Source organism: Carica papaya, chromosome 9 (assembly GCF_054855325.1).
Source record: "Carica papaya isolate Zhongbai chromosome 9, ASM5485532v1, whole genome shotgun sequence".
Lineage (NCBI taxonomy): Eukaryota > Viridiplantae > Streptophyta > Magnoliopsida > Brassicales > Caricaceae > Carica > Carica papaya.
This window is the reverse complement of record NC_142317.1, coordinates 13,942,480-13,957,794: the sequence shown is the minus strand read 5'-3', so window position 1 is coordinate 13,957,794 and position 15,315 is coordinate 13,942,480. Positions and strand designations below refer to the sequence as shown.

At 33.4% G+C, this 15,315-nt stretch overlaps 2 protein-coding genes across 2 annotated transcripts; one reads left to right on the top strand and one right to left on the bottom strand.

Moving 5' to 3' along the window:
- Nucleotides 1-4,202: 4,202 nt before the first annotated feature.
- On the top strand, nucleotides 4,203-7,412 carry LOC110810142 (uncharacterized). The gene is made up of 2 exons (XM_022036214.2): nucleotides 4,203-6,430; nucleotides 7,014-7,412. The coding sequence occupies exon 1, from the start codon at nucleotides 4,525-4,527 to the stop codon at nucleotides 6,388-6,390; it is 1,866 nt and encodes a 621-aa protein (XP_021891906.2). The 5' UTR covers nucleotides 4,203-4,524; the 3' UTR covers nucleotides 6,391-6,430; nucleotides 7,014-7,412.
- A 3,168-nt stretch (nucleotides 7,413-10,580) lies between these two features.
- Nucleotides 10,581-12,512, bottom strand: LOC110810129 (transcription factor MYB35-like). Its single transcript, XM_022036202.2, has 3 exons — nucleotides 12,155-12,512; nucleotides 11,871-12,000; nucleotides 10,581-11,749 (listed from the first exon to the last, which is right to left on the bottom strand). The coding sequence occupies exons 1-3, from the start codon at nucleotides 12,285-12,287 to the stop codon at nucleotides 10,927-10,929; spliced, it is 1,086 nt and encodes a 361-aa protein (XP_021891894.2). The 5' UTR covers nucleotides 12,288-12,512; the 3' UTR covers nucleotides 10,581-10,926.
- Between the last annotated feature and the right edge of the window lie 2,803 nt (nucleotides 12,513-15,315).

Sequence of the window (15,315 nt, the reverse complement as noted above, 5' to 3'; positions counted from 1 at the left end):
TTTCTGTTTTGCATGCATCAGCAATAACATTTGATGTCTTTGTGGAAGGTTTTTGATTTGATTTCTTGGTAAGTTCAAGAGTTTAAAGAGTGCGGTCACTTGGGGAATTCCAGATATGCTTACAGTTTACCACTGCCGTGGAGTTGCAATGGTGGATTTGGACTAAGAAATAGTTATGAAACATTATGCAGTATGCAAGGTAGTTAATGTTATGTCCACATAGGGTTGAATATGTTGGTGGTGGTGCTCCCCCAGCAATTTCTTAAGGAAAATTTGAAATGGTTATAACTTGTAGGAAACAAGTGTAGTGAATTTTTTAGACATGTTTGGATGTGAGGTATGAAGAGAATGAGGGGAAATTTTTGTTTTTTTGGAGGGTAAGGAAAGGGAGTTGAATTATTCTCCTCAATTAGGGTTGATACAAAAGAAAATTAATTAGTTATAATAGAAAGACTCTAAATTACCTCTTATATGGTTAAAAATTGCAAAAATAATTTTTTTAACTAAAGATTTTCTCCACTTAAATTTTCATTTTGAAACAAGAAAATAATACCATCATTTATCTTCCTCTGTGTTAATCATATTTATTGTCTTTTTTCCCTTCCCTTCCCTTCCCTTCCCTTTTAACTTCCATACAAATGATTTGTATTTATAGATAAGATTCCTGACCCATTTAACTCTTAAACCATTGAAAATAAAATGGTGGCACAATTAAGAAATGGTATCCATTAAGTTCTCCAAAAGTGTTGCATCCTGAGTGGTCAGAAAATATTAATTATGTAATTAGTAAACACGTAGAGCATTAGGTATATTTTAAGAGATACTATTATTATATGTCTATCTTTTGGCCAACTATATAACCTAAAGGTGGTAACTCCACATACTTTGGTATTCGAAACTCTCGAAGGTGTTAAATAATAACTAGCGATCTGATGCACGTAAGTTATTAAGCGCAGGTGACCTTTTCTTATGTTGTGTTCTTTTGAGTATTAATACATACCTCACTAGAGGTATTATTAACGATGGTCCCTCATCATCCACTAATGTTAAGCTAATAATTATAATAATAATAATTCTTAAAAATGATTAAAAAAAAAAAAAACTGAACATTTTAATAAATAGAAATAAACTTGAATTTTTTTTTTATATATAAACAACTTAATATTTTTAATATATAAATAGTGGATTGTGCATCGATCCAAAACTAAATCAAATTGTTTCAAGCCGAGAACTAAAAATGAAGGAGGATCTAGACTAAATATTAACTTTTTTTTTTTTTTTTTTTTTAGTTTGATTCAGTTAAATTGGAAAGATAAGATTTTTTTTTAATTTTTCTTAAATTTATTTTAATTAAAAATTTAGTTAAAATAAAAATAAAAATAATAAATATAATACTATACACTCTCAAGTTTGTCTATATAGAAAGGATAATCATAACATATGTACATATATATGTAAATATATATCCCCACAATTATATTTAAAAAAATTAATAAAATCTTAATATAAGTAAAAATGGGAGACTGTGACACCATATATGTACATATACACTCCATTTAACAATTAACACTCAATCTACACTAAACTTAATATCCTCTTTTTCTCACCTCTTTAAATCTTCGTACAAAAAACCTTAAAAAAGAATATTAAGACGACAAAGAAAAATATTTTTTTTTTTCTGACCATAGTTTATTTAGTTCTGTCCAATTTGATACAAACTGACCAATTGATTTTACTACAACTTTTTTATTTAAACTAAACTACACACCCTTAACATAATATTCCAAAATATTACTATGCGAGTGTTTTCCTCTTATTACCTTAGTTACCTCTTCTTCTAAGTGGGCAATCATTTTTAATCTTGTTTTTCAACCCATTCATTTTCATTGGTATCATATCCTCAGCCACCGTGAAAATAATAATTACTTAATATTTTTAGTTTGCTCTTTCATCTTCAACTAGGTGCCTATTTAAGAAAAATATCATCTTTTATTTTAGTTCAAATCTAATAAGGATGTACATTAAGTGAGTTGTAGGCATCGATTCTCTTAATGCTCATAAACAAAGTCTATCATGGAGAGATTTGTTGTCGTTCCCCACTTGACACCTCCTTTATAAAAAATGTCAAGTTACCTACCTTTTCTCTATCTCTTATAAAAGTTTTTACTATTAACCCACGACATACAACTTCAATATTCATGTACTTCAAGTTTTGGTGAATAACTTAACTAATGTGTTATGAGGGTTTATGGACAAAGAAAAATAAATATCATACTTACGTATCCCTTTTGATATAAAAATGTCTTCGTAAAGTTTGTCAATAATTGCAAACTCTACCTAAAAATAAATAACATAGTGTTGTAAGACATTCTTCCTCTATTTAATATTTAACAGATTGATAAATAGCTTTTTTTATTTTTTGGTTGCTAATGATTGCACTTATTAATCGACTGATCTGTTAAAGTACTTTATACTCCCCAGCTTGAGGGTTTGAAATCACTAACATGTTAGCTTTTTGACAGTTAAGTGGAACACCCGACATAATATGACACTAAACCCTAAGATATTTTTATAACAGTTTAAATAGTAATAGTCATTTTTCTATTACAATAATCAAATGAAGGGATCTTGAATTTCATTAGAGTGATATATTTTTAAGATGCCCCATTTGAAGGGCCACCATTTTGAGTAGGTAATAAAGGTTATCTTTTGGCAAGTATTAAGTTCTCAAGTTTCTTTAAACAAATCTCATATTCATTAGTGTATTAAGTCGCCCTTACTAACATTTTCCTTGATCCTATTTGTGGTTCTCAATCTTCTTGTGGTGATATCCCCTTTTAGGTTGCTAAAATGAACCTAAACCATACTCCTTTACATTTCATGAGCCACTTTTGACAATTCAAGCCCTTAAGCCTTAATGTTGTTGGCTTTGCCCTTTGATGATCTTGATTTTATCATCATTTTTATCATTTTTGTCCAATTATTGGACGCTGAGATTGCTCATCATCTCATTAATTACTACTATATATATATGTCTTTGTTTAATGCACTTTGTGCATCTCTCTCTTTTCTCCAAGTCCTGTTGTAGAACTTGCTAAATATAGGCATTCTTATGAATCTCCATAACCAATACCTCGTCATCCTCATAGCTGAATATATGGTGTATCTCTAATTCCTATGATCTACAATTCCTATCGACACGAACATGTGAAATATTTCCATCTACAATAGTTTTGATACTTTTTTCCTTCTTATAACAATAATTAGATATTATTTATATTTTTTTAACTCTTCTAATAAATGATGCTTAGTATTATAGATAAAATTTAAAATTAACAACTTGGGAGTAAGAAGAAAGATTGTCGTTCTTCATATACCTAAAATCATAAAAAAATTTGTTAAGATTTTTTTTTTTAAAAAGACACTTTAGTATGATATGATTGAGAGAGAAATTGCAAAAAATAGTATAGTATGTAAAATATAAAAAGTAAAAATTAAAGGTAGTCTTTAAAAGTTCTAAATATTTAGGACATAATTGTTGTTAGAAAATTTAAAATTTGTCAAATGATGAGATGATATATTAATTGTTATCTTTTTCAAATATTGTTTACCAATTAACTTATTTACATAAATTATATATTTTCAAGAAGCCGTATCTAATATGTGTTCAACGAATATATTAAAATCTTTAACTTTTAATTCTAAATTATTAATTTTTTTTTTTTAAAAAAAGAACATAAAGTTATAACTTGTTCTACTACTTAGTGTTGGTTTTATTATCTTTTGGCTGGAAAGTTCAGTATTGATTAGTTTTAGATTATTTAATTTAATGCAAAATTTTATATTAATGAATTAAACTTTGACTCTGTGCAATGATTTGAAGGGTGAGAGTGTAAGAAAAACAAATGCAATGGATTAAGAAAAGCAATTAGGAATCCAGTAGAAATTGGGTATGACTCGTGTTTGTTCTGGTCAACCATTCTGACCCTCCTTACCACCAATTCATTCGTCAACTTTGTTCTCATTTCTTAATGTGAAAGTCTCCATGAAACCTAACTTGTTCAATTTTTACTTCACAAACATCTGAAATATGAGAAATCGGCCCTAAATTTATCTTCAATTCTTTATATATATATATATATATATATTTTAATGTTTTCTGGTTTTGAATCTATAGTCTGCCTATTTGTCAACGTTCAATATGTCTTGCTTAAGAACTTAAAAAAATTAGTATAATTTGGTTTAAGAAATCTGACTGACCTTACCACATTTCTGCTTCTCTCCTAGAGATCAAAAACATCCATTTCTCCAAAATTTCCAATCTCAATTTGAAAATTACAAAAAAAGAAAAAAGAGAGAGAAAAACCCAGTTGGAAATTATTACCCAAATAAATAAATAGTAGTTTACAATTATTTTTGAAGAAGCGTCTTAGATTCTCAGCTTTATCACTGTATTGATAATTCCCCTTCCTTCTTCTCTCTAACAGAAATACTTGAAATTTGTAGTAAAGAAAACCAGAAAACATGTCGGCTCCTGCGCAAGAAGAGGAGAAGACCCTTCAAGAAGAGCTTTCTTTACCAATCTTATTAGCAGACCGCGTAATCAAGTCCGCCCAGGAGGCTGAGTCCTCCAAACAGGAGTGCGCCGATCTTGCCCGTCAGGTCGACCGTCTTTCTCATAAGCTCCGATCATGCGTCCGTCTCTCCACTTCTTCTACTCCCAACCAGCCCATTTACGAGCGCCCACTCCACCGAATCGCCGCCGATATCGCCAAGAACCTCGATCGAGCTCTCACCCTCGTTCGGAAGTGCAGACACAGTGGTCTCCTCCGCCATGTCTTCTCCATCACCACCACCGCTGATTTCCGCAAGGTTTCTAACCTCCTCGAGTCGTCTATCGCCGACATGAGCTGGTTACTCTCCATTTACGATTTCTCTGACGGCGGTACCGACCTCTCTCTTCCTCCTATTGCCAGCAACGACCCAATTCTCGCCTGGGTCTGGTCTTATATCTCCACCATAATCATGGGACAGCTCAAGGACCGCATCGATGCCGCGAACGAGCTTGCTTCTTTGGCTCGCGATAACGATCGTAACAAGACCATCATCGTCGAGGAAGGTGGGGTTTTGCCTTTGCTTAAGTTGCTCAAGGAAGGCGCTTCACCTGAAGCCCAAATCGCCGCAGCCAACGCGCTTTTCAATATCGTCACGGACCAGGAGAAAGTGAGGTTGGTTGTGGATGTTCTTGGGGTACCCATCATTGTGGCTGTTCTTGGGGAATCGTCCATGAAGGTGCAGATTGCGGTGGCTAATTTGGTGGCTAGAATGGCTGAACTTGACCCCATTGCGCAGGAGGAACTCGTTAGAGATAATGTCATAAGGCCGCTGGTTTCTTTGCTGTCCATGGATTTGGTTCTTGAGGTTGCCAAGCCACAGGTGGGGAGGAGCATTCATTCACTTGTTCAGATGAATAAAGAATTGGCAGAGAAGTATCCGGGGAATAGCAAAAATAATCATAGTGGAACCAGTAATCACAGGGGAACTTTGAATTTCTCCACCCACTCGTCTTTCTCGGACGGTAGCAGCAGGGGTAACCATCTTAGGAAGGAAAGGGAGATGGAGAGCCCCGAAATGAAGCTTAAGCTTCAGGTGAGCTGCGCAGAGGCTTTGTGGAAATTGGCTAAAGGGAGATTATCTACAAGCAGGAAGGTTACAGAGACAAAAGGGTTACTTTGTTTGGCCAAGATTATTGAGAAAGAGAAGGGGGAGTTGCAGTTTAATTGTTTAATGACAGTTATGGAGATCACCATGGTGGCCGAGGAGAATTCTGATCTCAGACGGGCAGCTTTCAGGACCAACTCTCCTGCTGCAAAGGCAGTTTTGGATCAGCTGTTGAGGGTGATTCAGGAAGAAAGCACTCCCGAAAATCATATTCCTTCTATTAGAGCAATTGGATGTTTGGCTAGAACTTTTTCTGCAAAAGAGAAACCAATAATTAGTCATTTGGTCAAGCAGCTTGGTAATAAAAATGTGGAAGTAGCCACCGAAGCTGCTATAGCACTGGGGAAGTTTGCCTGTCCAGATAATTTCAATTGTTCAGAGCATTCAAAGGCCATAATTGAGTTTGATGGTGTCCCAACTTTGATGAAATTGATAAGAGTAAATAATCGAGCTCAAAGGCATGGACTTGTATTGCTCTGTTATCTTGCTCTCAATGCGGGAAACAGCAAAGCCCTTGAACAAGCCTGCGCTTTGAATGCACTTGAGGGGGCAGCTCGCTCTGTTGTTGCTCAACATCCTGATCTGAGGGATTTGTTCGCCGAAGCCATACACCATCTTACTCTTTATCAGGCTGGAGCTCATCCACACGGGCAGACACTTACAGTGTGACAAATAATCCATGTGTGTTTGTGAGTTGAAGAAAACGAAGGTATGATGATACAAGAGATTCTTTATCATCATTTCTCTTTAACAGAAGAGTGTATGCACAGAATGCCTCTGTAATTGGTTGCACAAAAAATGTAACAAATGTTTCATTGATGTAGTCTTAAAAGATATATACCAAATTTTATACCTCCAGAGTTTTGCCTTTCCCTCCACCACCCTCATTCCATCTCCTCCCTAGGCAATGTTCTTTATATAGCAGGGCAACTATTCTCTTTCGCTTTAACTAACTCTATTTCTTTTACCGTTGTATGCACCAAATTGTTCATAAAAGATTCATACTTCTTTAGAAGCGGGGAACAGACGGTTTCCTTTTAGACCAAACTCACTTTTATCTTGCTTTTTCTTGGTGTATCTTGAAATCATTTTTGAAGTTTCAAGTCATATTATTGTCCACTGTGAAAGTTTATTCAGGGAATAGTTTTTTGTTTGGCACATTGTTGTATTGATTGATGTACTATGCAACTGCAAAATTTATTAATTCAGTATTGTCCTGCATTAGTTTTTTCTTGTGGTTTTATTTCTCTTGTTTACTATCAGCTGTTTTATAAGTTGTTTTGTTATTTCAGGTCACCTTGATGGGTAGTTGGTGAATCTTCCTTTGTCAGCTATGTTTATGGAATTGGAAATAGCATTGTTGAGAAAATTTACTATGTACGTGGAATGCATATAGATTTTTCTCCATTTTCTCCTTTTTTTTCAGATTGACAATCAGCAATATTTAGTTTGTAAATCTTATGAGTCACCAACTTTTTGGTGTTGGTGGGGGGGGGGGGGGAAGAGAGTTACATTCAGCAGCTACTGTAGCTACATTTTAGAGTTCTCCATCATACAAGTTTTCGTTGTATATTCAGGACATTTAAAATCTATATAGAAGTTAGGTTATGTGATAAACATTGGAAACATGTCCTGTCAGCCTATGGTTATGAGAAGAGGGATAATATTAAATTTGATTATGATTCGCCAAATGGGCTTTGTAAGGCCTACTAGCAAAGTTTATTGGTATGATATTGATGTCAATATCTGATTATCTGATCCCGACTTGGCCGTGACAGTTTTTTGCATTTTTCAATACAGCAGGTTTAGAATCTGTTACTGTCATGAAGAATCAAAGTTAGCTACTTCTTGCTAATTTGATTCCAAGGCCCGGTTGCTATGAAGTCTGCTTAGTCCATGGTTTTCCAAGTATGGTAAGGTGACAAAATATCAAAATAGGCTAGTTTCCTCCTAGCTCACTATAGTGGCCTAGCGACATGGAGTTAGAAGGTGTGAGGCTGGAAAGTATGACATAGCAGAATTCCAAATCCCATAGTGCAAACGTGAAAGCCCAGAAATCGCATAATAGAGTTGGAAACTCTGCAAGGACTGAAGTAGGAAGAAAGCAAAGACAAGGCATAGGGATTTAGAGGTAGAAAAATCATATACTTCTTAATTTTGGTCAGAGACTGTTCTGATAAGGCTAATACTAGGTACTGGCAGACATTAAATCTTTACATTGATTGCAAATAGAAAGTCCATCTAAACTGACCTATCCAGAATCATGCTAGTAGAATAGAATGTGAAATAACAAGAAAAAGATATACCAGAACTCACAAGTAAGATAAAAAGGAATTGATTCAATTAACTTCTTAGATAGTCCTTCATCAGAAAGTTTAGAATTGGATTAAATCATAACATTTCTCTCTCTTTTCTTGTCTCAAAATTAGGACCAACTCTTTTATTGGTTTCAGTTCTTGATTTCATTAAAGGCTTGTCCATTTAGTTGATATTGGTTTAATTAAGGGCTTCCTCATGTAGTTGTTGTTTGTTTTATTAATGGTTTACTCATATACTTTGTTTTCCTTAATGGTTTGCTGAACTTTAGCATGCAATCCTTTTTGAACTAAAAGTTTCACTTTAGGTAAAGACCATTTTAAGATGATGGTAGACACTGGTGAGGAGGATAGTTTCTGGTTCCATCGCAGATAAGCTTTCGGTAACCTTATTGCTTTGTCTAATTTATTGGTAATATGGTAAGAAAGAAAGAAGAAAGTTTCTAAAGGCATTTGCTCTCCTGTTGCTAGAATTAGGAATCCAATGATTTAGTTCTTGAGTATTTTGTTGACAGTCTATTGACACAAGAAAGCATGGAATTCACTTGAAAATTCACGTTCAGAAATTTGAAATTTATATAAAAACATAGATTAATAATTGAAATTCCGTATTTTTATCTCTTGGTTAGCAACCATGGTTAGTGAATATAAGCAAAGGAGATTTGTTGTGTTTGTAGTGTTATATTTTCCTCAGGATTTTGAGGGCTGCTGTTTCCTTCCCTTTCCTGCAGAAAAAAATGACCTACTTTGGTTTCTCCTCTAGATTCACATTCCCATTTTTGATAAATGGTAGGTACTGTATTAGCTGCTCAGACTTATGATTTTCTTGTCAACCAAACATGATGTTTTTGTTTTTGTTTTTTTCTTTTGAAGATAAAGGAACCATGATGAAAATATTTTCTTATTTTTTTACTCTTATATACACTTCATCTCTAAAAGTATAACTTGTTAGTTATTTGATGTTAAATGAATATCTCAGGAAATTTGTGAGTGATGAATTGGTATGGCAGTCAATTAAAGTATTTGGATTGTAATGGAGGGTCAAATCCCAATCCTAAGCAAGTAGATTAGTAGTATGGAAGATCAAATTCCACCTAAACTCCTCCTAATCTCATTAATTAGGTAAACATTATAAGAGGTTTATCTTTGATGAGAAGTTATTATTCATTATTAAGACAACTTAAAACTTAAGAAACCATATACGTTGTATATGTATATATGTGTGTGTGTGTGTGTGTTTTTATAGATGGTTGAGGTTGAAGATTACCGTTAAGCCTAACAACAATATGTATCCTTATCAGCCGGAATTGAAACTATATATAACCCTACCTACTCTCTAATTTATTACCACCTGATTTAATTACTTTTCTGTCGGTCGTCTTCTGCAATTGGCCAAATGATTACCCGCCCACTAAAACATGTGGGACATTGTAATTTCCTCATACAACTGCAAAATTCTGCACCATATACATATTTACCAAACAAAAGATGTAAAGTATATATGTGTCATGTATCCAGATCAAGAAATTAAAGGTGCTGGATTTTGCTGCTACAAATCCCTCTGAAGTCCACAACATAATTACATCATTCCTGACATTTTCGCTACTCATCATATTCTTTACTGTTTTCCATATCCACTCACAAAATTCTTGATTTCACTTTATCTTGTTTTTTTTTCTTTCCTTCATAACTCATACAATTAATAGAACATATACAAACTTTATCCTATTCCATTGAAATTCAATACCTATTTCTTTCTATACCAACCCAAATATTAATGATTTTTGCTTTTTGGGTTAGCAGCAGGGAATTTTCAGATCATAAGTGAGGGTATTAGAAATATTAACTACTGGTCTCTAAATTTTTCAAGTTCGAACACCCAGAGAAATCTAACAACAATAAAATCATGGCCAACATCATTTGTACATATGTACGTGTATATATATGTAAAAGGTTCTTACTATATGTAGGATAATAAACTGATGGCAATAATACCAGCACGTTGATCTTCATCTAGGTAGCTACATATCTACAAAAAAAATCAAGCTTCAGCTGTGGCCGTCCTCATCCCAATTACTCCCAAACCTGGATGAAGTTTCCAGGAGGTTTGGAGGCACACTCTCTCTTTCTCTCTCTTCAATAATACTTGGATGGGCAGGCAGCCAGCCAATGCATGGAGGGGCCTGAGGATTGCAGCTGGATCATATGTTAGGAAATCGGCATCTCAGAATATATCATCATAGGCCCAGATAATCTTGTTATTAAAAGTTCTGCCACCCTTTCAAAATATCAAAATATCTATATTTACGCGTACCCCGTCTCTCTAATCATATTTCTTTGCACTAATTTCTCTCTCTAGTACATATACATACACATTGATAAAAAATAAACATGCCCACTTTACTGGGTTTTAGTCAGTTTAGCTTTTGAGCAGGTTGAAGATACATAATAACTAACCAGTAATGAAAATAAAACTATATATCAACTGTTAAAACATATAATTTTAATGATAATTTGGTAGACGCCAAATGGATCAATGTAATATGGACGACAGAAATTAGTTTTCACTCTCTATAACTGTAGAAACATTATTTCCACTCCCCTGGAAACAAATACAGAAACCAGAAAAAGAATACAGTGGGCAAAAAGAGAAAAAAAGAAAAAGAAAAGAAAAGAAAAGAGAATACAGATTAGATCATCAGCCAAAGTAATCTTTTGGTTTTTTTGGAAAAAACCTGGTTATAAAAATTTAAAAGATGAAGAAAAAGAAGGAAAAGAAAAAAGGGAAAAAGATCAATCTCATCTCAAACCTTTCAAATAGGATTGCCTGTACGTGCTATCAACATCTGTGTGTGTTTAAAGAAGGAAGAAAGGAATGAATTTACAGTACTCATATGTGGTGGAAGACACGATCAAAATTTGGTCCTGTTAGATCTTCTGACAACGATGCTAACGGAAAGCTACTTAAATCTACACAAGTCTGAGATTGCAGCTGTTCATCTTGATCACGCCATGAATTACTCGGCTGAAACATACAGTCTAATTTGTTGTCGTTTTCCCATGAGAAAGCTCCATTATTTTCCACCATATTGCTCGTCAATGCAGTGGTAGTAGTAGTAGTGATGTTTGAGCTGTTGCTTGAACTCTCCTTTGCTTCATTCAACAGGAAAGAATTATCAGAGAATTCTGTCCCGGACATGTTTCCATAATCATGAAAGTTAACTAAACTCGGCATTGAACTGAAGGTGAAGTTGGAGCTTGTCTCAAACTGGGTATGATCAAATGCTACTGATCTTAAAATCGTAGGTTGATTTTGAGGAACATAACTGGAAATAGTAGTATACCCTGTTATTGGAACATCAGGTAAGTCAAAGTAGGATAGAGGATCATACGCCACCACCGGTTTGTTCATCAAAAACTGCTGATCTTGTCTTGATGCGTCTTGTTGATAATTACTAGTAGTTGAATCGTTGTTGACAAGAAATGCTGGTTCGTGTGAATTAGTGAAAGGTTTGATGAGAGTGGAGTGTGATGTTTGGTCCGTACAATCCTTCTCTTGTTTCACTTGAATATTATTATAGTTGTTTATAAGTGGCTTGTGTGTGGTTGGATCAATGCCTTGCTTCATTAGCTTCTTCTTCAGACAGGAATTCCAGAAGTTCTTAATCTCATTATCTGTTCTTCCAGGCAACTGCGCTGCGATTTGAGCCCATCTGCAGTTCATGATCACCACAAGACTGGAAGATTCATACCCAGAAATCATCCGTTTCTACATATGTGTGTGTGTGTTAATATATGTATATGTGTGGGTATGAAATGCTTGAATATTGGTACCTGTTTCCAAGAACCTCATGGAGACTGATTATTAGATCCTCCTCCTGCTGGGAAAACATACCCCTCTTAAGGTCAGGTCTCAAGTAGTTTATCCATCTCAATCTGCAACTCTTTCCACATCTCTGTAAGCCTGGAAAGACACACAGACACTACTACTTGAGATATACCCAGTAACATTCAAGATTGGAAATATATATTTATATACAAAGATGATGATGGAAGAGGTTGAAGAATACGTGTGTGTGTGTGTGTAGAGAGAGAGAGAGAGAGAGAGAGAGAGGTACCAGCTAGCTTGGGAACAGAACTCCAGCAACCAACGCCAAATCTGGTGATGTAATTAAAGAGTTTCTCGTCTTCTTCAGGAGACCACAAGCCTTTCCGGAGTTTTTGCTTGAGACAGCAGGAATGGCGTCCCATTTTAACTTTGGTTTGGTCTGAAAAAGATTTGTGTGCGTGCGTGCGTGTGTGTGTGTGTGTGTGTATATATGAAGAGACCAGATTGGAGAAATGAAGAAATCAAATGAAAATGGAGAAAACGTTTTTGATGGTTTTAAAGAGACGAGCGAGTAAAATCATACTTAGAGTTGAAGTTATAGAGAGAGAGAGATGAGGTGAAGGGCAATCAAGTGGGTTTTACGCAAATCTGGTGCTGCTTTAATTAATTTGTATTAGATTGATTTTTAAGATATCTTCTAATTTGAACATTTAATTAATATGACTCCAAAGTTAAAAATTTAATTGGATAGCACGTGGTAAAGAGTAGTTGTTTGCTGAAAATCATTGAATACGTAATCGATGGATCATCTTGCCTCCAAGAAAACTATTTATTTATTTATTTACTAAAAAGAGTAAATTAATTGCAATGAAGACATGTTAAATATGTATCAGTGGGATAAAGTTATTAAAACTAAAACGTGATGGGTTGGCAACTAGCAATTACATAGATATTAATTTATAAAGTCAGCCGACAACAAGTGTGGGCTCCATCTGCCAATATTTGACTCTTTGACTTTGACAGTGAGAGCTGTGTACCGTAAGATTCGATTGCCAAATTAATATTTCCTTTTTTTTTTTTTTTTTTTTTTTAATATTATAAGAAGAAAACACCACTTTTCATGTTCCATCTACTTGAAACTAAACCAACACACAAATTTCTTATTTGTAACTTCAAATTAATAATACCATATAACAACTTATTAATTTTATAAGTTACCCGAAAGTTTCAAAATGATAAAAGAGTTATTTTTTCATACTCTACTTTCATGTTTGGTTAATATTTGTTTTTTCCATTCTATCATTAGAATGATCCGATGGAGTAATGCTTTAAAATTCATTAAGACTTACTAACTCATCTAACCAAAATTAAAATTTTCTCTTTCCACGCATTTTGAAATATTATTTTATGACGCTTTTTTTTTTTTGAGAAAAAATACTGTGTGTCAATCAACTCATGTAATTTTCTTGTAGATTGGAGCCCATTTGAGGGCGAAATCTTATATCTTGTTTGTAATGACAATCATTTATCATCTCACATACATATGGATGGACTATTTCAAACTTTTTATCTTAAACATCTTAGTAATATATAGATATTTAGTAACCAATAAGCTTTCTTATAAATCATTTAGTTGATGTCTCATCTTGTATTGGTTGAGACAGTATGGGAAATAATTCTTACTTTTTAGCAAATATTGTCATCTTGTATTGATGATAGTACGCCTATATTAGCAAATACATGTCATTGTTTTACTTTTTAGTTACAACTTGGTTGAAATTATGTAAATCATGAAACCCTATATATATATTCAGTTTGTCTAGACTTAACTTTTACTAAGATAAAGAGTGAATTTTTTTAGTACTAATATGAGTACCCTACCCAAAGTTTTGAAATCATATTTGTGTTATGATCATACACTCTTATCCATATATGAAAACAACTTATCATTTAAGACAAAAAAATCTCTAATATCATTTTCACCATGATCTCTTTATGTACTTCATAAAGCACGTTGATGTGACTATAAACAAAAAAAAAAATTAAAAAAGCCCCAGCAAAGGACTAAAAGAAGATAAAACAAAAAAAATTACAAGTATTGAAGCCCCAAAAGAAGTCTAAAGCCGCAAAGAAGAGAAGTCTAGTTTATGTTTAATTTCTAGTATTTTTCTCTATTATTTTATTAAGAGTTTGAGTTTTAATTTAAGTTAAATTTTAGTTTTTAATTTGAATTAAAATTAAGAATTAGATTTAAAATTTTTATTTTAGAGTTTAAGTCAAATAAGGATGACAAACTTTATAAATAGAGACCACCACTCCTCATGTAAACACAAGTTCAATATTCAATAAAATTTCCATTTTACTTTTAGCTCTTACTAATTGTGTGAGTGCTCTTTAAGAGAGTGCTTATAACCATATCTTGCCAAGTGCCGACTTGATTTAACTTATCAAGGTAGGTTTCTTGTGGTGTTTTGTCAATCCTTCTTAAATTGATTTCTCTCATCAAGATTGCATTTTATGATATTTAATCAATTCTACTTTCATCCCTATTATCTTGGTTGACATTCACGAGTTGAGTATAGGTCAAATAAGGGTGATTTGTTGAGAATTTTGAAATTTCGGATGCTAGATTAGCTGTGAGATTTTTTATCACACTAGTTGATCTTGGGTTCCGCATCACACGTCTTTCTAACATTTTAATTTTAGTACAATATATCATACGAACAATTATAATATGCTCTATGGACTTTTCAATGATTAAATGTAGACCCAAATATGTACTGCGGTTCTCAACCATGCTTTGACCTCAAATTCAATGAATAAAGTTACATATATCTTTATTCAAGTGTATCATAATATTCATAACTTATTTTTGCAGATAGTTAATCATCCTACTTTAAGGTCGTTCATAATTGTATAGTAGATAAGATATTAGTTGAATATTGTTGGACAACTCTCAACTATATTTTGCTAAAAGAAATCAATTCTATTTATAGAGTAAATTTACAACTTTTTATTATGAATAAGATTACATTTGTACAAATGAAATATGGACATCTGTTATGAGAGAGAGAGAAAAAAATGACAAATTTTGTTTTAATAAATTTGTAAAATGACAAGCATGGTTAGTGAGAGAGGAATTGAAATTTGTTGATATTATATTCTTTACAATTGCTGGTGTTGATTCTCGGCAGCCACTGGTATATAAGTTTTTGCAGTTGTTAGTGTATGATCTGCATATGTTATTGTATAATCTTCTACAACAGTATACATTTTAACATTCCTCTTTAAACTTGGAATTGTGAGGGGTCTTTCTTCAATTCCAAGTTTATCTCTTAGGTAATTAAATCTTGTTCCAGAAAAAGCTTTTATAAGCCAGTTTGTAATTTATTCTTTTGATGGCACATATCTAATCTTTAGCCTCTTTTCAAGGACTTTATCATTTACGAA

Excerpts from the sequence above, each read along its gene's own strand:
- LOC110810142 (XM_022036214.2), top strand. The coding sequence starts at position 4,525 with ATGTCGGCTCCTGCGCAAGAAGAGGAGAAGACCCTTCAAGAAGAGCTT.
- LOC110810129 (XM_022036202.2), bottom strand. The coding sequence starts at position 12,287 with ATGGGACGCCATTCCTGCTGTCTCAAGCAAAAACTCCGGAAAGGCTTG. Across the intron at positions 12,001-12,154 it reads TTCTGTTCCCAAGCTAGCTG|GCTTACAGAGATGTGGAAAG; the intron begins GTACCTCTCTCT and ends GTGTCTTTCCAG. Across the intron at positions 11,750-11,870 it reads CATGAGGTTCTTGGAAACAG|ATGGGCTCAAATCGCAGCGC; the intron begins GTACCAATATTC and ends CATGAACTGCAG.